This window comes from Centroberyx affinis, unplaced genomic scaffold, assembly GCF_046629955.1.
Source record: "Centroberyx affinis isolate AG114_WGS23_722 - 3 ecotype Tasmania unplaced genomic scaffold, CSIRO-AGI_Caff_v1 ptg008220l_1, whole genome shotgun sequence".
Lineage (NCBI taxonomy): Eukaryota > Metazoa > Chordata > Actinopteri > Beryciformes > Berycidae > Centroberyx > Centroberyx affinis.
The window spans coordinates 27,501-52,081 of NW_027284087.1; the positions used below are offsets into that span (position 1 = coordinate 27,501).

Here is a 24,581-nt window from a genome sequence, read left to right on the forward strand (position 1 = left end):
AGAACAGAAAGGTTTAGTGGGATCAGTGACTGTAGTGTATTTACTGAGGTTGAAATTGTAATCCCTTGACTGAACACAGTAATCAGATTACTGTGACACTCCACACTTTGACTTGTCTGCTGTCAGGTCCTTCCTGAGGGAGTTTGCTCTGATGGGAGAGACTCAGGAGAGAGAGAGAGTCCTGTCTCACTTCTCCAGGAGATACCTACAGTGTAACCCAGCCAGCATCCCCAGTGAAGGTATGGTGTGTGTGTGTGTGTGTGTGTGTGTGTGTGTGTGTGTGAATCACATGCAGTAACAATATTGTAACACTATGAGGCACTCTTCCCTTACACTTATTCCTCTCTCTCTCTCTCTCTCTCTCTCCCTCTCTCTCTCCCTCCCTCCCTCTGTTTCTCTCTCTCTCTCTCTCCTTCCCTCCCTCTCTCTCTCTCTCTCCCTCTCTCTCTGTCTGTGTCTCTCGCCCACAGACAGCGTCCACACTCTGACCTGTGCGGTGATGCTGCTCAACACAGATCTCCACGGCCATGTGAGTCTGCAAACTGGATCTGAATATTATTTATTTTCATTTTTATCAGGAACGCCTTATTTGGTCAAATGAACCTGTGATACGTCACATGGAAACAATCCTCATGAAGAAAAACCTGTTAGTGGTGATCTGATGCTGAGCCGGTCCAGCAGACTGGAGGATGACGGCTTAGAAGTAATAATATACCAGGAGGGCTATACTGTGAGATATAGAGTGTCAGGTGATGTAACTCCGCCCCCTCTGGCGGCCATCTTGGAGGTCCTTAGCTCTGAAACAGCTGACTGTGTTTCTGTCTCAACAGAATTGAACAGACGGTTAATTTCTGTCTGTTTCTGACTGAACTGATCATTTCATCACTGATCCATCTGATTGATTTAGTGTTTAGATAATGTCAGCTTGTTAGCTAGCTAACCATAGCATCTGGTCAGCTAACCATCACTGTCTTGTTGTTAGCACATCTGATTAGCACACTAGCTAACGTAGCTTTTAGCAGCTAGCGTTAGCGTGTTCACATTAACATCAGTGTGTTTGCTGGCTAGTTAGCTAGCTAACAGTTTGTTCAGGTTAACTGAGCTGACTCTTCTCAAGCTCCAACTCTTCATGTTTTGGAGTAGAGACTAGGGCTAAAGACAAGACAGTTTACTGTGTCACAGTAACCTACATTTGGAAACAAATCCACCTTATCACACTATTCACTTTTACTGAGAACGTTACTGAATGGATCTACAGCCACACCACAACAAGCTGACTCTGTTCAGATAGACATGACAGTTATACAATTAGCTAGAAATCTGTGAAACATCAGCTACAACTGGATGAATTTGAGTTTAGCAGAATGTTAGCTAGCTTACTAGCTAGCTAGCTACTAGCGATACCTGCAGAACCTCAGGGTTCAGTTCCACATGGAGACTGGAAGATGTTTCAGATACAAAAAAATCCACAAAATGGCATATTTTAGTCAGTGGCAATGGCTGACATGTAGTGTGTGTGTGTGTGTGTGTGTGTGTGTGTGTGTGTGTGTGTGTGTGTGTGTGTGTGTGTGCAGAACATCGGGAAGAGGATGTCCTGCAGTCAGTTCATCTCCAACCTGGAGGGGCTCAACGACGGGAAAGACTTCCCTAAAGAACTGCTGAAGGTCTGAGGAACACACACACACACACACACACACCACGCACACACACACACCACACACACACACACACACACACACACACCGCACACACACACACCACACACACACACACACCACGCACACACACACACCACACACACACACACACACACACACACACCGCGCACACACACACACACACACCGCACACACACACACACCACACACACACACACACCCACATAGGGACCCTTGGCTTGTGATTCTCAGACAGAGAAAGATAGATGCATTCAGTTCACATCTTATGACCACTGGACTGAACAGAGAACTCTGTGTGTGTGTGTGTGTGTGTGTGTGTGTGTCTGAGTGTGTGTGTGTCTTTCAGTCTCTCTCTCTCTCTCTTTCTCTCCCACTTCATTGTTTTCATCTCTCCGTTTTCCATCTCAGCCTCTGGGCGATCAACATGAATCTGTGTCACCTCTTCACCTCCATCAGCAGCTAAGATTCTCTCTCTCTCTCTCTCTCTCCACTTTGCATTCATTCTTTTCTTGCCTTCAGCTCATGTAGATTGTTGAAAAGTGATTGTGTGTGTGTGTGTGTGTGTGTGTGTGTGTGTGTGTGTGTGTGTGTGTGTGTGTGAGTGTGTGGGCAAAATGACTGAGGCAAAGAAAAGGATGAATGCAGGATGTGAGTCCAGCAGAAATATGAAGTCAGCTCAGTGTGGAAACCTAATGAAAATAGCAATATGTATATAAATGCAATATAGAACAGTCAGGATATGAGAATATGAAGAAAACATAATGTGAATTTACAGAAAATATGCATTATTATTTCATGCTTTGATTATAATAATAACCATACACTCACAATCCGCTTATCATGCTTATGAAGCCTCATGAGCAGCACATACAGCACACTATATACATATATATATATATATATATATATATATATATATGTATATTTAGAATATTTTCTTATTTCTGCTGCTTGTGTGTTCTGTGTTCCTCTGCTGGATGCTGCTGCTGCTGCGACCTCGTTTCCCCCCGAGGATCAATAAAGTTTCATCTTATCGTCTTATTTTTCATATATATTCATGTGTGTGTGGGCTGCAGCAGAGCAGAGTGTCTCCTGCAGAGTCTCTCTGCTTGTATCTCCGTGTTTCGGCTGTTCAGACCAGGAGGGAAATCTCCTCCACACAGGAAGTGACGAGTCCAAACCTGAAGCGGTGCTGCAGGTTTTGTCAGAGCGTCCGGTGGGTCGACTGAGACCAGAGACCAGAGACCAGAGACCAGAGACCAGAGACCAGGATCATCCGCGTGTCCCCGGTGCATCGAACAGTTCAGCTGCTCTGTGCAGAGTCTGTGAAACAGACTGAGCAGGGAGCGAATCACCTGCTGCCTTCTGAAGCTGCAGACTGTGTTTACAGTCACTGCTCAGGATGGGAGGACATAAGATTTTATCTTTTATCGCGATAAAAACACTCAAGATAATTTTATCTTGGTGAATTTCCATTATCGGGATAATCGTGAATATCCTCACATGAGCGTGAATATCCTCACGAGTGACTTGAAAAAGCTGTCTAGCTCACTAACGTACGGTCATGTTGATTTCCTGATTTATTTTGAATTCCCATTTGGCACCAGAGGGAGCCGCATCTCTCCAGACCTCACCATGGCTGCAGGCTCGGCTCCCAGTGTATCCCCACAGAAAAATACCTAGCTTCAAAACTAAGGAACGACAGAGAGATGAGGCCCACCTGCCCTCACCTGTCCTATGATGCAATAAGAATATTTGTTTCTTAACAAAATGTAAGGTAAAGTGATTCCAGTATGTTTTAGTGCCATTTTAAGAGTTTTAAGCATATTTTGATGATTATCAGGATAATATCATGAATCGCAATTATTTTGGCCAGGATAATCGTGACATGAAATTTTCATATCGTCCCATGCCTAGTCGCCGCCATGTTGACATTTTTTGGAGGCGGAGCCATAGACTGTACAAACAGATGCAGAGTGAGTGTTACGTCACCCACAGGTTTCTGAAGGGTTTTGAAGCCAAAAGTTTGGGTTTACGGTCGCCGCCATTTTGACATGTTCTGGAGCCGGAGCAGCCAGAGAGAAGCTGAGGGTCGACACAGAGCCACAGCTCCGCCTGCTGCTGGTCTGTGATCAAAGACCTGTCAATCACTGGACAGGAGACCTGTCAATCACTGGACAGGAGACCTGTCAATCACTAGGAAAACAACCGTTTTATAACCGTTATATATCTGTTAATTACGCAATTATTTAGAAAATCTCCGTAAGGACACAGAAGAAGTGAAATGATCTACTCAGACCAAAACCACTTGTGGAAAAACTTCATGGAGTTGGAGGTTTGGAGTCTTTCTGGAGCCGGACTCTAGCGGACTTTAGAAGTCCAGGTGAACTTCACGTGAGGGTCTGGCTGCTTGGACCTGAAGAAGCTGCCGGAGGAGAAACCGGATCAGACCGGAAACAGCTTCACTGTCTCACTGAAAACTTCACATCTACTGATCAGAGAGACTCCACTCTACTGCTGTGACAACTAATCGATTGACAGAAAATTAATCGATTATAATTTTGATAACCGATCAATGGTTTTAGTCATTTATCAGTAAACATGCTGAACAGTTGTTGGTCACAGCTTCACAGAGATCTGCTGCTTCCCTCTGCTTCATATCACTGTTTAGACTGAATGATTAATCGATTCATTGCAAACAGTAATCAGTAGATGAATGGATAATGAGAGTAACGGTTAGTTTCAGCTCTGACCCAGACTGAGGGAGCGGGACAGACTCCTCTTCCTCACAGCTGAAGCTTCTTCCTCTTCCTCACTGAACTCCACCTTCACTCAGCCCTTCCTGTTCCTGTTTGTTACTTTTATTTCCTGTTTCCTGTAAATCTGGTGACTGCTGTCTGCTGCCGGACTGGACAAATTACTGAGAGACTGTGGGACAGGGGTGTGTGTGTGTGTGTGTGTGTGTGTGTGTGTGTGTGTTCAGACTGACAGCATCTGTCCTCTGAGAGCCTTAACCTGCCACACACGCACACACACACACACACACACACACACACACACACACACACCCCTAATGAATAATTTTTCATTTGTCTCCAAGGATTAGTCTGATTTTTCCTTCAATTACATGAATATGACCTCTGCCTCTCTCTCTCTCTATCTATCTCTATCTCTTACACACACACACACACACACACACACACACACACCCTCCTGGCAGTAGAATTACCTGCAGCTATTAACTAATGCAGTCAGGATCAGTGTGAAACAGCCTCCTGCTTCAGTAAACATTTTTATTTAAAATGCTGTTATTACAGTAAAATGACACATTTGTTTGGTTATTCGTGCAATTTAGAAAAGAAAAACACACATAATATATACAGTAATATACATATAATATGTACAGGTGGTATAAAAAAAAACCCGAAGGGCTGATAGTGAAACCACCCACCATACATACATTATGTAAATTAACATGCATACATAGGTCATACATATATAACACATGCACACTTGCACACACATATGAACACACATACACCTACACACACACACACACACACACACACACACACACACACAAATAAATAACCTAGGCAGACAAAACATTAGTAAACTAACAATCAATAATACATAATTTAACATTACATAAAATAATACAAAAAGAATCAATAATCCTGTAGGGAGAGAATTCTGTATCATGTTACACAAAAGGATAAAACAACATAAAATGAGACTGATCTTATTTAATCTTATGTAATTAGTTTATTTTTATTGATATTTTGAACAGACAGTGAGTTAAGAGTCACATGGAAACCATCTGCATCATGACCACAGAATCCAGTAAATCTGTTTTATTGTGTTCCGTTAAACATTTTCAGCAGTAAAACAGCAGCTTGTCTGAAAGAGCCGAGCTGCTCAGGAACAAAACCAAAACCTCCAAACCTCCAAAACCTCCAAACCTCCAAACCTCCAAAACCTCCAAACCTCCAAAACCTCCAAACCTCCAAAACCTCCAAAACCTCCAGGAGAAAAACAGTAAAAGAAACAAATAGACGAGCAGCAGAGACTCTGGTAACACTTTACAATAAGGGTCACTAAGTTAAGGGTTAGTTAATGCTTAATAAGCATTAACTAACCCTTAATTAACAGTTAACTAATGTGTAATTTACTAATGGTGTTCATATTAACTAAGGTATTCATTTATACATTATTTAATAGTTTATACAGATGACTATTAAATAATGTATAAATTAATACCTTAGTTAACATGAACACCATTAGTAAATGATTACCAGACACATTAGTTAACTGTTAATTAAGGGTTAGTTAATGCTTATTAAGCATTAACTAACCCTTAACTTAGTGACCCTTATTGTAAAGTGTTACTGATACTCTGCTCTGAAAGCTCCTGTACAGACTGCTGTTGTTGTTATTCTTCCCGGCTTTTTAACCTTGTGTTGTTTCTTATGTTTTTTTTCATCTAAATTCATTTTCTGTATGTCGTTATTTTCTTCTTCTTTTAACCTGTTTTCTGTTTCTCTCTCTCTCTCTCTCTCACTCCGTCGATCCCAGCGGAGAAACTGAGCTGCAGGGAGGAAAGAAAACACAAACAGAATATGAAATGAGCAATACAAAACAGGAGAAATAAATAAAAGAATAAAAGCAACACAATCAGTAACATAGAATATAAAATGAGCAGCAGAAATAATAAAAGAATAAAAGCAGTAAAATAGAATATAAACAATAAACAATACGTTTCATATTCTTGGTTTTATGCTTTCCTGTAAATCTTTTTGTAAACCTCTGATTTTAGATCTGAGAAATAAAGAAACAGTAGAAATAGAGTTTATTATTATTATTATTATTGACTGTTAATTTCCAATATATTCAGATTCAAACAGTCAGATGTTTATCAGTCAATATCTTTATTTTTAATATTTTCGGTCCCATCTTCGGTGTTTGTGGAGCTCCAGCAGCTCTGTGAAGCCTGGATGATTGACACTCTCCAAGGAGGGGAGGGGAGGAGGGGGGGGGCGGGATCTAGCTGCGAAACCCGCGCCGTGATTGGCTGCTCGGTCTTAGAGAAATGCGCATTGAGAGAGCGAGGGAAAGGACAGTGAGAGAGAGACTGAGAGAGAGAGACTGAGAAAGAGAGAGAGAGGAGGGGAGAGAGAGAGAGAGAGAGAGGAGGGAAGAGAGAGAGAGAGAGAGAGAGAGAGACACTCAGCCTGAACTGATAGAGAGAGAGAGAGGAGAGGAGAGGAGAGGAGAGCTGCGATCGCTCCACAACAGTTCAGATTCACACCAGCGCTGTCGGAGGGATGAAGAAACACCGGAGAGAAGAAAAAGAAAAAGAAGAAGAAAAAAAGAGCAGAGGAGGAGGGACAGAGGAGTGAAGGAGGCACCGCTATCTTGTCTGTGTTCACCTGAGCGAGGGATTCTCCTGAAGAAGAAGAAGAAAGGAGGAGGAGGAGGAAGACGACAACAAGCGAGAGAAGCGTGGGCAAGTTGGAGGACAGAGGGATCGACACTGAAAGAGAGAAGAAAGAGAGAGAAGGAGGGGATTCTCTCTTCTTCTTCTTCACGCTTATCAGAGAGCAACAGGAGAAACCGGCGGCGTCTCTTCTTCTTCTCTTCTCTTTTTTCTGTCTGCTCATCCCTCGCTTCTCCTCCGTCTGTCTGCTCCTTCCCTTCATCAGTAGTCAGAGCTTGTTGTGGCTGATCTGACGTCAGTTTTGGATCTCTCTCTCTCTCTCTCTCTCTCTCTCTCTCTCTCTCTCTCTCTGTCTGAGACTGTGTGGGTGGACTCGCTCGCCCCTGTCTGTTTTCGGGCGTGTGTGTGTGTGTGTGTGTGTGTGTGTGTGTGTGTGTGTGAGGTGTTGCTGCTCAGCCTCCTCCGTCACGCAGCTTCATCTGTAGTCAGGTTGGATCCTCGGCGGCGGCGGCGGCGGCGGCGGCAGGAAGCTGAGCGCAACAGCTTCCTCTCCGCCGGGGAGGAAAGAAAAAAAAAAACCACACAAAAAAACACCGCAGTTCCAAAATCTCAGTTTTTGTGTTTCTGTGTGTGAAGCTGCAGCTGTCTGTGCAGATTCCCCCCGACTCACTGTGCAGCCGCCCGTCTCTGTTTGGGTCGGTGTGTGTAGAGGTGTGTGTAGAGGGGCGTTAGGTGGGCCGTGTGTGTGTGTGTGTGTGTGTGTGTGTGTGTGTGTGTGTGTGTGTGTGTGACAAAGCATTTGCAGGAGTGTGTGCTGATGAGTTGCGCATCACCGCTCCTGAATTTGAGGGATTAGAGTCAGTGAGGCACACAGAGAGGCTGAAGGTTTATCTGATGCTCCAGGTTCCTGCTCCTCCTCTTCTTCTTCTTCTTCTTCTTCTTCTTCTTCTGCAGCGTTTTTGTTCGCCAAGGACAAGGAACGACCAGGAAGTAGATCTGCTGACGTTGGTGCAGAGACGCACTGACAACTAACTACAGCTGACAGAATTATGATCATGACGATCCTGATCAATTATTTAAATATCGATACAGAATGACACCTGCTAACATTCGCGAAATCACATGTTGACAGTAAGGCTGGGTGTCGGCCAGGACCTCACGATACGATACGTATCACGATACAGTGCGATACTCTACATAATTTACTGAAAATTTAAAAATAGAGCTGAAAATCCAACTTGCTGTGTACCAGCTGGGTACTCTAATATGTACATCACATTATATTGATAACTCAGCGGACAAATTGAGTCCAAACTATTGAATTCAAAGGGATTTGAGGGAAATTTAAGGACATTGTGAATCCGTTTAAAACATGAATAATTTTTTTTAATGTATCAATACGAGGGGCTGGAAAATCGATACAGTATCATGGAAAAAAATATTGCAATACTCAGCTGTATCGATTTTTTTGCACAGCCCTATTAAACAGTCAAATTAATAGTGACATAAAACACTGATTTTCAACCGATACTGCCTGATTCGCTTGAGATCTCATTTGATAAGAAATGAGAAATCAGTTTTTGCTTTTTTTCATTAATTTCAACAAGAATTGGGTATCGCGATAACTCAATATTATCATTTAATCGCGATATGATTCCACAGAAAGACGATAAACGATAATAAAACGATAATATCGCATTATAAACATTATAAACTACCGGCTCGGTCTCTGCGGCGGTCCGGGCCGGTGGAGCGGTCTGGTCTGCCTGCTGGCAGAGCGTTTGCCTCAAAACACTTGAGCGTCTCCAGCCAGCTGGCTGCTGACAGGCAGCAGCCGGAGGATTAGCTCCGGATAAAGCTCCAGTGTGTTTTATGCATAATGAATCGAGCCGGATCCATAATGCAGGAGGCCGACTTCTGCTGAGGACAAAAACAAAACAGCAGGCGGACGCTGATCAGTTCTGACTGTGAACGCTCGGCCGGTCTCTGCAGCTCACCGAACACCAGTAGAGTCCTGTTCTATTGTTGTCATTATGCAGCGGAGGTGGCTGGAGAGTTAGTTACTGTACAGGTGAACGAACATTTCACCATTTCCACGGTTTAACTCCAGCTGAAGGATTTCTTGCTCCTTCACTGGATGAGAAAATTACAAAGCCGTTAGTGCTTATGAAACCTTTTTAAAGCCGTCTGGATAAACTCTGAGACACACGGCGGTCGATCTAAAGTCAAAGGTTTGTCTTCGTTCCTGAAAAGACATTTTGGAGACAGAGGGTTTTCACTCTGCAGTCCTAAACTGATCCTCTTGACATCTAGTTGGCTACTAAAATAGTGAAACTCTCCGGTGAATTTGGAGACTTGACTGTAATTTTCAATAAACAATTAGTGTTGCGTTCCAAAACACTGTTTATCCATTTTGGTTAAACAGAAATCGTTACCTGAAGTTTATCATCAATATTTCTGAAATATTTGGAGGCCATCTGGAGGTTCTGTACTATTCTGAAAATCATATTTGTGTCTGGTTTGGAAAGGAAAGAGGAGTTTAGTTTCAGATTAGTTGAGTTTCCTGAAAGCGTCCCGGTGGTTCAGGAGCGAATCAGGAAATCGTGACGTTGAGGGTTTGAAACCTTTTGTGTTGTGCATCTTTCTCTCTGATCTCATCTGTCACTCTCCACTTTATACCATTTAATGAAACTAAAACCATAAAAAAATAATATTTTTGGACTAATTAAAGTTGCTTTCCAATCTGCCAGTTGGACCAATTTCTGCCTGTGAAGAGACTTTTTCTCTTGGTTTAAGTTCTTCTCTTTCTCTGGATCCGTTTTCTTTACCACAAAGACTCATATTAGTTCAGAAGGACGATATTAAAGCTGAATTAGAGGAAGCCTGGACTGATTTCCTCCGCTGAACCCTCCTGACTCCGCCCTAACCTCCTCTGGACTCGCCTCCCATTGGCTCGTCACGATGATCGGCGTCAACAGCATCCACTCGACGGGCCGGATGCGTTCGCGGTCCCTCTGCTCGGTCCGCAGCGGGCGGGACTCGAGGGCGACCGACCCGTTCCGGTATCCCAGAGCGCCGCGCTCCCGCTCCCTCAAACCCCTCGCCTTCCCCGACCTGCTGGGGAAAACCCAGGATGGACAGAACCATCCGCAGGCCCGCAGGAAGAAGGTAGAACCCTGCAGAACCTACAGACAAATATAAAGTTTATTTTATTTATCAGTATACTAAAGTCATACCATATATATCTATATATATACCCACCGGGAAGAAGGTAGAGCCCAGCAGAACTTAGAAATATGTTTTGAAGAGAAATATAGATATATATAGATTATTTTATATATCAATACTCTAAAGTCATACTATATATACCTGCAGACCCACAAGAAGAAGGTAGAACCCTGCAGCAGAACCTACAGGTATATGTTTTGGAGAAAATATTTCTAAAATGTATTTGTCAATAAAGTTGGGTAGGGTTCTTGAAAGAGGAACTCAACTCCAAACGCAAATCTGTGTAAATCCTGACAACTAAAGGTAAAAATCATGCTACTGTAATGGTCATCTGCTATTGGCTGATCTTTGGTACCAGGTGATGTCACCACCTGGGCTATGTTCAAAGCTTGCACCGTTTTTCTACGATGGAAAACGTTTGCTCCCAACGGTGTGAAAGGTTTTTCAACAGATTTTGAGGTGCGTTTGATTCCGTTCGGGGCGATTCTGCATTTTCATCGGCAGCGGCTATCACACTGATCTGCATTTGGCTCAGAGAATTCTTTGAGGAGAACGCACAGAACCGAAGCTTTGCAACAGGACGTTCAGCGCACTACATTTTCTTTTTAAACTCCCTGTGTAGAAGGTGCCAGCAGCACCAAAGACCAGCCAATAGCAGATGGGCAGTTCAGCACTCTGCTTGTTCCACAGAGGATCCAGTCTGTTGACGTGTTTCCCTGCTGTCCGTCACTGGGTTCATGTTGAGCTGTCAGTCATTCTGTAGAGGAGGAGTTCCTGTTTTCATCTCGAACAGAACAGATTCATAAACTGGAGGAATTTGCTCAAGGCAGAAGACAAATGTTTAAAGTTTTGGGAGTGAGATGACTGTCATGATAAATTACCGTATTTCCTCTAATAGTGGCCGGTAGTCAGTTAAAAGCCGGGTCTCCGATAATGGCCGGGGCCGTGGTTGAAATAAAGGCCGGCCCCAAATACAGGCCGGGGAAAAAAACAAAGGAAAAAACAATGGTGGATACCGGTAAACTCCTGGTGCCTGTTATATAATGTAACTGTTGTTTGTAGTAACGTACAAGTGCCACAAGATGGCAGTATGCCACAAGACGGCTCGGCCGGTGGAAGTCTCTGGAGCGTGCCGTCGTCGATTACCGTAATTATCGGTAATGCGTCGCAGTAACAAAAAAAACGAACCCCAACAGAAGCAGATCAGAAAACAAGGAGGCTTCGTACTAAAATATGAGCAAATATACTTATCATAACAGAGGGAATTCGAAATAAAGGCCTGTCTCTAATATAAGCCTGCTTCCAATAAAGGCCTGGTACCCTCTGCAGCTGAGGGAAATAAAAGCCCGGGCCAATATTAGAGGAAATACGGTAGCCTGAACTGCCCCTTTAAGGCCGTTTGGTTTCAGTTCAGTTCGTCTCTTGTTTTTGTGCAAATATGCTTTGAGATTAATTACTGAGATGAATTGTTGCTTGGTTTGCCATGATCATAGAACCATAATAGATTTGTTTTTTCATTTGTTTTTTTCAGTGAACTTCCCCTTTAAGTTCATTTGGGTTCTGTTGTCCAGTTCGTCTCTCTGTTGTCATGTTGATTTTTTTCTTTCTTTTGGGGATGTTTTTGTCATTTCTGTCTTTACATACTGTATATACTGTATATATATTATTTTGATTTGTTTCAGTGAACTGCCTTTAAGTTCATTTGGTTTCTGTTCAGTTCGTGTCTCTGTTGTCATCTTGATGATTTTTGTCATCTCTGATTTTGTGCAGATATGCTTTGAGATTAATTACTGAGATGAATCGCCCTGCTTACAGAACCATGTGATTGATTAATTAATTCATTGATCGGTCACATTTTCATGCATCAGGGAGAGCATTATAGAAGAAAGCCAAGGGTCCCAAAATTTACACACGCACACACGCACACACACTCACTCACACACACACACACACGTACACACACATACACACACTCTCTGACCCTGTGTTGTCTCCCTGCAGGCTCTGTACAGCTCCATCAAGAACGAGAAGCTGCAGTGGACGATGTGAGTTCCTGTTCAGTGTGAAGCTTCACTGGCTCAGACTGGTTTCACTGGTTTCCCTTTGTTACTGGAACTAACTGTGATGTTGAAAAATCTACAAGTGTGTGTGTTCTTTGTGTGTGTGTGTGTGTGTGTGTGTGTGTGTGCGCGCGTATGTGCATGCGTTGATGCTGTGTGTGTGTGTTGGCGTCTCCAGTTTGTGTGTGTGTGTTTATGCTCTGTATGTGTGTATGTGTGTATGTGTGTGTGTTTGTCTCCAGTCTCTTTGCGTGTTTGTGTGTGAGTGACTGTACATGTGTCTCCAGTGTGTGTGTCTGCATTTGTGTATGTGTGTATTGTGTATGTGTGTCTAGACCTGTGTGTGTGCGTATGTATGTATGCATACTGTATGAATATAGTGTGTGTATGTTTGCATATGCATATGTATATGTGTGTGAGCGTATGTGAGTGTGTGTGTGTGCATGCGTGCGCCTCCCTGCTGCCCTGACACCCTAATTTAAAACCTCTGTTGCCATGGTTACCATTCCCTGCTTTCCTCACTGTAATTACAGGTCACCGTCCCAACGCCCATGCTTAACTGTGGACACACACACACACACACACACACACAGGCGTCTTGTATGCAGATGTTTCTCTCTTTCCTTCTTTCTCTTTGTCGTTCTATATTTCTCTCTCTCTTTTTGTCATTCTCTCTCTTTCTCGCTGTCGTTCTCTCTCTCTCTTTCTCTCTTGATCTTGTTCTCTCTCTCATTCTCTTTCAGTCTGTACTGGCCAAATCTGAACATTTTCTAATGAGATGATGATGATGAGACGAGATAATGAAATGAGATAATGAAATGAGATGATGAGATGTTAAGATGAGATAAAAAATTAGGATGAGATTATGAAATTATTATAATGAAATGAGACATTAGATGAGATGACATGATGAGATGTTGAGATGAGTCAGATAAGATAATGTGATGAGATGGTGAGATATTAAGCGATGACGATTAAAGGATGAGATTAAATGGTGAAATCATATTAGATGAGATAATGAAATGAGATATTAGATAATGAGATCTTGAAATCAGTTGACAAGACAAGATCAGAGTGTGATGAGAGGAGCTGAGATGAGATAACGATAAGTGATGATGGGATGAAATAAGTGATGAGACGAAACGATGATGAGGTGATACAATTAGATAGATGAGATGGTGACATGAGATGTTAAAATGAGTTGAGACAAGATGATGTTATGAGAGGGTTAGGGTTAGGAAATGACTAGATTAAATTATAAAATGACAGTAGAATAGATGAGATACTGAGATGAGATGAATAGCTACAAAGATGAAATGATGAGACGATAAAATGAGATGAGTTGAATTAGACAAGATGATCAGATGTGTGATTAGGAGTTGATGAAACAATGAGTTGATGAGACAAGATAATGTGATGAGAACTTGAGATAATGAGTGATGATGAGATGTAACGATGAAATGAGATGGTTTGATAAGATAATGAGATGAGATAATAAAATTAGATATTAGATGAGATGTTTAGGTGAGTTGAGACAAGATAATGTGAGAACTTGAGATGATGAGATAAGTAATGGTGAGATGATAAATTCAGATGAATTATGAAATTAGTTGGTTAGAAAAGGCTATGAAATGATGAGCTGAGATAAAATGAAATGTTGAGATGAGTTGATGAGACAAGATCATCAGATGGTGTGATGAGAGGAGCCAAGATGAGAACGATAAGTGATGATATGATGTAATGATGAGATGAAATTAGATGAGATGAGATAACGATAACGATAGATTTGATGAGATGATGAAATGAGATATAAGAATTGATGAGATCATGAGAATTAGATGAGTAGATAAGATGATTAGATGAGATGATCAGATGGTGTGGTGAAAGGAGTTGAGATAAAATTAGATGATAAATGACATAAATTGAGATGATAAAATGATGAGATAAAATGAGATAGGCCTATTAGATGAGATGTTGAGATGAGTTGATGAGACAAGATAACTTGAGATGATGGTCAGATAAAATTATTAAATTAGATGTAAGAAAAGATTATGAAATGAGCTGAGATGATAAAATGAGATACGAGATGAGATGTTGAGATAGAGAGGAGTTGAGACAAGATCATCACATGGTGTGATGAGGAGTTGAGAATAGAACAATAAATGATGAGATGAATTTTGATGAGATGATATAATGAGATGAGATAATGTGAAGATGATGAGTTGAGATAACAGGATGAGATAATGTAAAGATGATGAGATAATGAGATTAAATAACGTGAAGATGAGTTGAGATGATGAATTGAAATAATACAAATATGAGATGATGAGATAATGTGAAGATAATGAGATGAGATAACTTAAGACAATGAGATGAGATAATGAGAAAAGATGAGATAATGTGAAAATTATGAGATGAGATAATGTGAAGATAATTAGCTGAGATAATGTGATGAAATAACGTGAAGATGAGTTGAGATGATGAATTGAGATAATGCAAATATAATGAGATGATTAGATAATGTGAATATAACGACATGAGATAATCTTAAAATTAGACTATATGAGATAATGTGAAAATTATGAGATGAGATAATGTGAAGATAATTAGATCAGACGAGATAATGAGACAAGATGAGATAATGTGAAAATTATGAGATGTGATGATGAGATAATGTGAAGATAATTAGATGAGATGAGATAATGTAAAGATAATGAGATGATGATCTTTGTTGCTGTTGTGTTGCATCTCCACTGCTGAATGAACCCAGAAGAAACGCGTTTAATTCATTTATTATTAAGAATAAATTCACATTAAGAACATTAAGAAGTTCAGTTCATCAGTTTCCCATCGGATCTGGAGGAAACCCGGCTGGATAATTACAGTCCCAGTGACCGGTTTGTGTCCTTCCTCCCTAAGCGACGAGGAGGAGTTGAGGAAGTCGATGTCGGAGCTGGCCGACGTGCGGACAGACTCCGCCTCCCACACCATGAAGCGGCTGGGCAGTGGAGGAAACCCTCTGGTGGGCGTGGCCCAGCAGTCCGACGCCGAGCTCTACAAGAACGGCTTCCTGGTCCGCAAAGTCCACGCCGACCCGGACGGCAAGAGGAGTAGGTGGCTCTCTGATGTCTGCTCTTCTTCTGCTTCTTCTGCTTCCTCCTCCTCCTTCTCCTTCTTCCTCTTATTCCTCCTTCCTCCTCCTCCTGTTTCTTCTTTTCCTTCTTTTTCTTCTTCCTCCTTCCTCTTCTTCCTCCTCCTCCTCCTTCTCCTTCTCCTCCTCCTTCTCCTTCTTCTTCTTCTTCCTCTTATTCCTCCTTCCTCCTCCTCCTCCTGTTTCTTCTTCTCCTCCTTTTTCTTCTTCTTCCTCCTCCTGTTTCTTCTTTTCCTTCTTTTTCTTCTTCTTCCTCCTTCCTCTTTCCTCTTCTTCCTCCTCCTTCTTCTTGTTCTTCTTCCTCCTTCCTCTTCCTCCTTCCTCCTCCTCCTGTTTCTTCTTTTCCTTCTTCTTTTTCTTCTTCTTCTTCTTTTTCCTCCTTCCTCTTCTTCCTCCTCCTCCTACTTCTTCTTCTACTACTTCTTCTTCTTCTGCTTCTTCTGCTTCCTCCTTCTCCTTCTCCTTCTTCCTCTTATTCCTCCTTCCTCCTCCTCCTGTTTCTTCTTTTCCTTCTTTTTCTTCTTCCTCCTTCCTCTTCTTCCTCCTCCTCCTCCTTCTCCTCCTCCTTCTCCTTCTTCTTCTTCTTCCTCTTATTCCTCCTTCCTCCTCCTCCTGTTTCTTCTTCTCCTCCTTTTTCTTCTTCTTCCTCCTCCTGTTTCTTCTTTTCCTTCGTCTTTTTCTTCTTCTTCCTCCTTCCTCTTTCTTCTTCTTCCTCCTCCTTCTTCTTCTTCTCCTTCTTCTTGTTCTTCTTCCTCCTTCCTCTTCCTCCTTCCTCCTCCTCCTGTTTCTTCTTTTCCTTCTTCTTCTTTTTCTTCTTCTTCTTCTTTTTCCTCCTTCCTCTTCTTCCTCCTCCTCCTACTACTTCTTCTACTACTTCTTCTTCTTCTGCTTCTTCTGCTTCCTCCTTCTCCTTCTCCTTCTTCCTCTTATTCCTCCTTCCTCCTCCTCCTGTTTCTTCTTTTCCTTCTTTTTCTTCTTCCTCCTTCCTCTTCTTCCTCCTCCTCCTCCTTCTCCTTCTCCTCCTCCTTCTCCTTCTTCTTCTTCTTCCTCTTATTCCTCCTTCCTCCTCCTCCTGTTTCTTCTTCTCCTCCTTTTTCTTCTTCTTCCTCCTCCTCCTGTTTCTTCTTTTCCTTCTTCTTTTTCTTCTTCTTCCTCCTTCCTCTTTCTTCTTCTTCCTCCTCCTTCTTCTTCTTCTCCTTCTTCTTGTTCTTCTTCCTCCTTCCTCTTCCTCCTTCCTCCTCCTCCTGTTTCTTCTTTTCCTTCTTCTTCTTTTTCTTCTTCTTCTTCTTTTTCCTCCTTCCTCTTCTTCCTCCTCCTCCTACTTCTTCTACTACTTCTTCTTCTTCTGCTTCTTCTGCTTCCTCCTTCTCCTTCTCCTTCCTCTTATTCCTCCTTCCTCCTCCTCCTGTTTCTTCTTTTCCTTCTTTTTCTTCTTCCTCCTTCCTCTTCTTCCTCCTCCTCCTCCTTCTCCTTCTCCTCCTCCTTCTCCTTCTTCTTCTTCTTCCTCTTATTCCTCCTTCCTCCTCCTGTTTCTTCTTCTCCTCCTTTTTCTTCTTCTTCCTCCTGTTTCTTCTTTTCCTTCTTCTTTTTCTTCTTCTTCCTCCTTCCTCTTTCCTCTTCTTCCTCCTCCTTCTTCTTCTTCTCCTTCTTCTTGTTCTTCTTCCTCCTTCCTCTTCCTCCTTCCTCCTCCTCCTGTTTCTTCTTTTCCTTCTTTTCCTTCTTCTTCTTTTTCTTCTTCTTCTTCTTTTTCCTCCTTCCTCTTCTTCCTCCTCCTCCTACTTCTTCTTCTACTACTTCTTCTTCTTCTATTTCTTCGTGTTACTATTGTTGAGAGAAGTAGGTGACCCCTTTTTAAATGTGTCAGGCTGTTTGTAAGCACTTTGTAATTCTGCTAAGAAAAGCCAGGGTTCCCAAACAAGTCTTGAGTTGTTTGGACAAAGAATTTGGTCGTTTCCAGGTCTTGATGAACTTGGAAATTGCACAAAAATGTTTGGAAAAGCATGGAAAGATATTGTTGTACTGTCCTGATCTACACATTTTACCCTTATCATTTGTCACTGTGAATTATAATCTTCATCTATAGACGCTGGCCTAGTCAGCAGAGGCAAAGTAAGGTTTGGAAAAGCATGGAATTTCAAAATTTTAACTGTAGGAGATTCAAGAGATTTATTGCCATTTGCACAGGTACAGAACAGCACAGTGAGTTACGCACAATAATTCCAATGTACCTGAGTCAGCTTTTAAAAACAGGCAAAGAAAGGCAATTAAAAGAGCAGCATAGAAAATAAATAATAGATACACCCTATGTAAAAATGCACACTATGAAATAAGTACACACTATATGAAAAATACACACAGTTATTGCACAATAAATTATTGCACTATGAAATTGAGTTATTGCACAAAACAAAACAACCAATAGACCCATGGACTGGGAAAAAACTCTGTATGACAGAGACCCAGAGGGTGAGGTAGTTGAATACTAAATCCCAGGAACACTGAAAAGCACTTTAAAAACAAAGATAATATACATAAGTCATCAGTTTTGGATGTTATCCTTTATATTCTCCATTTAACATGTCAGACATCACAACAGTGAATTCACATTTAGTGTTTTTCACACACAGCAGGATGTTAAATCTCTGATGGAGAAAAATTGTTCACATGTCAATCATCAAATTCATTTTCTGAATGATTGTATTATTGGTTTTAAGTTTACTTAAACTGTTTTTAATGCTGTTTTTATGCTGCAAAGTACTTTGAGTTATTAGCGCTATATCAATACATTTTATTATTAGTGGTAGTAGTAGTAAAACTGATGAACAATACATACAATTTTGAATTCAGACTCACTATTATCGGTGTAAAAGTGATACTGAAGCGTCCCTTGCTGGTAGTTGTTGTATGTAATTTCCCATCATGCCTTGTTCCCCCAGCTCCGCGGGGTAAGAGAGGATGGAAGTCTTTCTACGCCATGCTGAAGGGCCTGGTGCTGTACCTGCAGAAGGTAAAGACACACAGCTCCACCCAGCCTGCACAGGCTCACTGACCTTAATCAAGATGGCCGACATCATGACAGGCTCACAGAAATATTATATAGATATTTAAATTTCACTGATGATATTAAAATCTGTTGTTTGGGTTGATAATCTGAGAGACGAGGATGAGTTTGTTCCTGCTAGTGAGTCGTCGTTTCAGCGTCTCCCGCCTCTCTGTGTGGATCTACAGTATACTGTGTTATATTGTTAAATGTGTTTTGTGTTTTGTTGACTGTAGAGAAGCTTTACAGTTTAATCACCAGCCAGCTGAGTCTCCATGATGGAGGAACACTGTAGAACTGTGTGTTAGTTAATAAAGTGTAAATGTGTCTGAAGCAGCTGTCAGCAGAGAGCAGCTGAGTCAGCTTGTTGTGGTGTGGCTGTAGATCCATTCAGTAACGTTCTCAGTAAAAGTGAATAGTGTGATAAGGTGGATTTGTTTCCAAATGTAGGTTACTGTGACACAGTAAACTGTCTTGTCTTTAGCCCTAGTCTCTACTCCAAAACATGAAGAGTTGTAGCTTGAGAAGAGTCAGCTCAGTTAACCTGAACAAACTGTTAGCTAGCTAACTAGCCGGCAAACACACTGATGTTAATGTGAACATGCTAACGCTAGCTGCTACTAGCCACGTTAGCTAGTGTGCTAATCAGATGTGTTATTATTATCGAAACACTAAATCAGTCAGATGGATCAGTGATGAAATGATCAGTTCAGTCAGAAACAGACAGAAATTAACCGTCTGTTCAATTCTGCTGAGTCGACAGAAACTGCATTCAGCTTCTTTATTACTGATTCCTATGAGCTGGACTTTACCTTGTTTGCTTATTTGTCTGTCTTTTGATGTGTGTGTGTGTGTGTGTGTGTGTGTGTGTGCTAGTGTTAACACTAGTTAACTGTCTGGTGCCACAGTCCAGGACCAGATCTACATGTTGTTGTCTTGTGTGTATTAACTGTTTAAGTTGAGTCAAACTGACCACTGACCCCTTCACAGACTGACTCTGGTTCAGTAAAACACAGACAGATGTGTTTCTTGTTCTTTACAAGTGGAGCATAAAGCATCTTCTAAAGTCTGATGCTGAACTCTGCACTCTGACTGGCAGCTATTTTTAACCCTGTGTGTCCCAGATCAGTTCACACATCCCACATCTGGGTCAAATATGGTTAGAATTAGAAATGAGATTTGTGTTTTTTTTTGTCTTTTATGAGGCTGGAAGAATAACCGGCGCTGTGGAAAATGAATAAGTGTCTCTCCTCAGCAGGCGACGGGCTTCAGCTGTGCAGCCTTCATCACATAATTATGTCATTAATTATCCAGGATCATTCGGGACCGAAAACTAAAACCTGTTCAGTGTGATGCTGAATAACACAAGTCAGCTTTGTATTGTTGCAAAAAAAAACACAAGCGGTTCTGATTCAAATCTGATACCAGTTCTACAGCTATACTCTTTTTAATATCTTACCTGTGTGAATTAAACCACAGACAGTGTAAATTATTTTTGTATTGTTTTTCCCAGATAGAAGCAGAACATGCCTTTGGGCTCGCAGTAAACCTGAGATCCCATTCCAACAATCTGATGTTTTAAAGATTTTTTATACCTTTTGATGCCTTAAAATCAGTGTTGTTACCAAGAACAGGTCCAGTAAGCAGCATTGTTAACGGTCACATGACTACAGGGTAATGGGGTTTGGGTCACATGAGTCCAGAGGAACAGAGTACAGAACACTGAAGGTCCGTCTTCTCTGGTTCCTTTTATTTTTCGGCTATGTTGAAAGTGAACAGGACTTCTTTTTCCAGTTTACCTGACATTTGGTGCTTTAAATATGTGAAACCATGACTTTAGAAATACCACAGGGCTAATTTGTTATGTGTTATCGAATTAATCTATTTTTAAAAAAAGTATTTGCTAACAAACTAGGTGTGGATGTTGCATCTCTCTGTGCTCGAGTATCAGATGCTGAAACGCTAAGCTAGTTAACGCTATCGATTATTTACATTTTTTCATTGCGGCTTCAAAACTGGCCACACCCGCATTCACAAATAAAGAAATCCAGATTACTGAATCCAGAGATCTTAAGCAAAATAGTCAGTTTTAGATGCATTAACTTCACTTCACACCTCTGTTCATTTTCCCATCGGTCCGACAAGACGATGGAACAGGAATCTCTTTTTGAGCAGAAAATTTACGCTGCGCTTCGGTGGTTTATTGGTCACCTGGTTCCACGGTAACAGGGTTTGGGTCACATGGTTCCACGGTAACGGGGTTTTGGGTCACATGTTCCACGGTAACGGGGTTTGGGTCACATGTTCCACGGTAACGGGGTTTGGGTCACATGGTTCCACAGTAACGGGGTTTGGGTCACACGGTTCCAGAGCAGTGTACGGGTCAGGTGACGGCGTGCTGTGCTGTGATTGGCCGGCAGGGGGAGTACCGTGCGGAGCGGGAGCTGAGCGATGAGGATCTGAAGAACGCCGTCTCCATCCACCACTGCCTCGCCATGAGAGCCGCCGACTACAGCAAGAGACCCAACGTGTTCTACCTCCGTACTGCAGACTGGAGGGTCTTCCTGTTCCAGGCCCCGTAAGACTGTCTGTCTGCCTGTCTGCCTGTCTGTCTGTCTGTCTGTCTGTCTGTCTGTCTGTCTGTCTGTCTGTCTGTCTGTCTGTCTGTCTGCCTGTCTCTCTATCTGTCTGTCTGTCTGTCTCTCTGTCTGTCTGCCTGTCTGTCTGTCTGTCTGTCTGTCTGTCTCTCTGTCTGTCTGCCTGTCTGTCTGTCTGTCTCTCTGTCTGTCTCTCTGTCTGTCTCTCTGTCTCTCTTGTCTGTCTGTCTCTCTGCCTGTCTGCCTGTCTGTCTGTCTGTCTGTCTGTCTGTCTCTCTGTCTGTCTGCCTGTCTGTCTGTCTGTCTCTCTGTCTGTCTGTCTCTCTGTCTGTCTGTCTCTCTGTCTGTCTGCCTGTCTGTCTGTCTGTCTCTTCCTTCCCCCTCTCTTTATGTGAATAAAACCACAGATGTTTCTTCTTTCTTTCTTTCTTTCTTTCTTTCTTTCTTCTTTCTTTCTTTCTTCTTTCTTTCTTTCTTTCTTTCACATGGTTGTGGGTCTAATGAATAGTAAATAGACGAATAGTAAAAATCACCTCATTTATTTGTGTCTCCAGTTGAAAAATGGAGAAATTAAAGTGAATAATTCACCTGAGCCATTTTCCATCTGCATTCAGGTGAAAATCAGGAAATCAAATAAAATGTAAAGAAAAGGAAGAATTGGTTGAGAATTGATAAGAGTCAGTTTGTAAAAGTTCAGTAACTGAATCTGTGCGGTAACTCTCACTGGTCTTATCCGTCTTCTTCTTCTTCTTGTTTTTCTTCTTCTTCTCCTCCTCCTCCCTGCAGGAATGCGGAGCAGATGCAGTCCTGGATCACGAGGATCAACACGGTGGCGGCCATGTTTTCTGCTCCTCCCTTCCCGGCCGCCATCGGCTCCCAGAAGAAGTTCAGCCGGCCGCTGCTGCCGGGGTCCAACACCAAACTGACCCAGGTACCAGACCGCTGACCGGGGGGGAGGGGGGGTCCTGCAGGGTCTGTGGGGGGGTGGGGGGGTCCTGCAGGGTCTGAGGGGGGGGGGTCCTCCAGGGTCTGAGGTGTCCGCCCAGTGTTCATTTTGTCAACACAAATTTTGACGATAAGTATTCGTTGACGTCATTTTATTTCATGACTAAATTGTAACGACAATGTAAATGAAAAAAAATATTGACAACAAAAATGATGACGAAGTCTCTGTTCATTATGGCCTGATGAGTGAAAGAAACAGTCGGCTCTGTTCAGGCCGAGAACCTCAAAGCTTTGGTCCATTTCCTTTTTAACCAATCACTTATCTGCAAGAGCAAGTCACATCCTCACTGCCCCTGGTGAGCGAGTGAGCGAGCGACAGAGAGAGAGAGAGCGATACAGAGAGAGAGAGCGACGGAGAGAGAGAGAGCGAAATACAGAGAAAGAGAGCGAGATACAGAGAAAGAGAGAGAGATACAGAGAGAGAGAGCGACGGAGAGAGAGAGAGAGATACAGAGAGAGAGAGAGATACAGAGAGAGAGAGCGACGGGAGAGAGAGAGAGAGATACAGAGAGAGAGAGAGATACAGAGAGAGAGAGCGACGGAGAGAGAGAGAGAGATACAGAGAGAGAGCAAGAGATACAGAGAGAGAGCGAGAGATACAGAGAGAGAGACAGAGAGTGAGCGACAGAGAGAGAGCGAGTGAGATACAGAGAGAGACAGAGAGAGAGAGAGCGACAGAGCAGTTAGGGGCTGAGCGAATCAATGCGCTACACACAGTTCTACAATTAAAGAGTGGGAAAAAAATTATAAATATATTAAATATTGTGGCGGTCAGTGCTGCTGATATTGTGGCGGGCCGCAACATTGTTTTGCACCTTTTCTAGCAAACTTTAGGCATTAATTTTTATATGATATATGAAAGAAGTACGGTCAGTCAGTCACATTCTCAGCCTAGATGACTGAACACATAGATCCAGGTTTGCTTTCTTCTCATTGGAATTTCTACAGCAATGAGAAATATCCTTCAAAATCCATTACAGTATTATGAAACTGTCTGAGAAAATTATGACGAAAACATTGACTGAAATTCGACTAAAATTAAAACTGACTGAAATTCGACTAAAATTAAAACTGACTAAAATTCGACTAAAATTAAAACATTGACTAAAATAAGACTAAAATTAAAACTGACAAAATAAGACTAAAATTAAAACTGACTAAAATTTGACTAAAATTAAAACATTGACTAAAATAAGACTAAAATTAAAACTGACTAAAATTTGACTAAAATTAAAACATTGACTAAAATTAAAACTGACTAAAATTCGACTAAAATTAAAACTGACTAAAATTCGACTAAAATTAAAACTGACTAAAATTCGACTAAAATTAAAACATTGACTAAAATAAGACTAAAATTAAAACATTGACTAAAATAAGACTAAAATTAAAACTGACTAAAATAAGACTAAAATTAAAACTGACTAAAATTCGACTAAAATTAAAACATTGACTAAAATTCGACTAAAATTAAAACTGACTAAAATTCGACTAAAATTAAAACTGACTAAAATTCGACTAAAATTAAAACATTGACTAAAAATAAGACTAAAATTAAAACTGACAAAAATTCGACTAAAATTAAAACATTGACTAAATAAGACTAAAATTAAAACTGACAAAAATTCGACTAAAATTAAAACATTGACTAAAATTCGACTAAAATTAAAACATTGACTACCTTAATTCGACTAAAAATTAAAACATTGACTAAAATAAGACTAAAATTAAAACATTGACTAAAATAAGACTAAAATTAAACTGACTAAAATTCGACTAAAATTCGACTAAAATTAAAACATTGACTAAAATAAGACTAAAATTAAAACTGACTAAAATTCGACTAAAATTCGACTAAAATTAAAACATTGACTAAAATAAGACTAAAATTAAAACTGACTAAAATTCGACTAAAATTCGACTAAAATTAAAACATTGACTAAAATAAGACTAAAATTAAAACTGACTAAAATAAGACTAAAATTAAAACTGACTAAAATTCGACTAAAATTAAAACATTGACTAAAATTCGACTAAAATTAAAAACTGACTAAAATTAGACTAAAATTAAAACTGACTAAAATTCTAACTAAAATTAAAACATTGACTAAAATAAGACTAAAATTAAAACTGACAAAAATTCGACTAAAATTAAACATTGACTAAAATAAGAGTAAAATTAAAACTGACTAAAATTCGACTAAAATTAAAACATTGACTAAAATTCGACTAAAATTAAAACATTGACTAAAATAAGAGTAAAATTAAAACTGACTATAAATAAGACTAAAATTAAAACTGACTAAAATTTGACTAAATTAAAACATTGACTAAAATAAGACTAAAATTAAAACTGACTATAAATAAGACTAAATTAAAACTGA

The 24,581-nt window shown here is 41.0% G+C and overlaps 1 protein-coding gene across 1 annotated transcript in view; it reads left to right on the top strand.

Annotated features, from left to right (window-relative positions):
• Nucleotides 1-22,123, top strand: part of LOC139640035 (PH and SEC7 domain-containing protein 1-like) — a gene marked incomplete at its 3' end in the record, with an annotated part of 39,176 nt that extends 17,053 nt beyond the window's left edge. Inside the window, exons 4-11 of the mRNA XM_071514194.1 lie at nucleotides 127-239; nucleotides 471-529; nucleotides 1,575-1,664; nucleotides 12,346-12,389; nucleotides 15,324-15,514; nucleotides 18,492-18,562; nucleotides 21,016-21,173; nucleotides 21,979-22,123. Of these exons, the coding sequence (XP_071370295.1) occupies nucleotides 127-239; nucleotides 471-529; nucleotides 1,575-1,664; nucleotides 12,346-12,389; nucleotides 15,324-15,514; nucleotides 18,492-18,562; nucleotides 21,016-21,173; nucleotides 21,979-22,123 (871 nt within the window). The remainder of the gene's footprint in view (nucleotides 1-126; nucleotides 240-470; nucleotides 530-1,574; nucleotides 1,665-12,345; nucleotides 12,390-15,323; nucleotides 15,515-18,491; nucleotides 18,563-21,015; nucleotides 21,174-21,978) is intronic.
• Nucleotides 22,124-24,581: the final 2,458 nt, after the last annotated feature.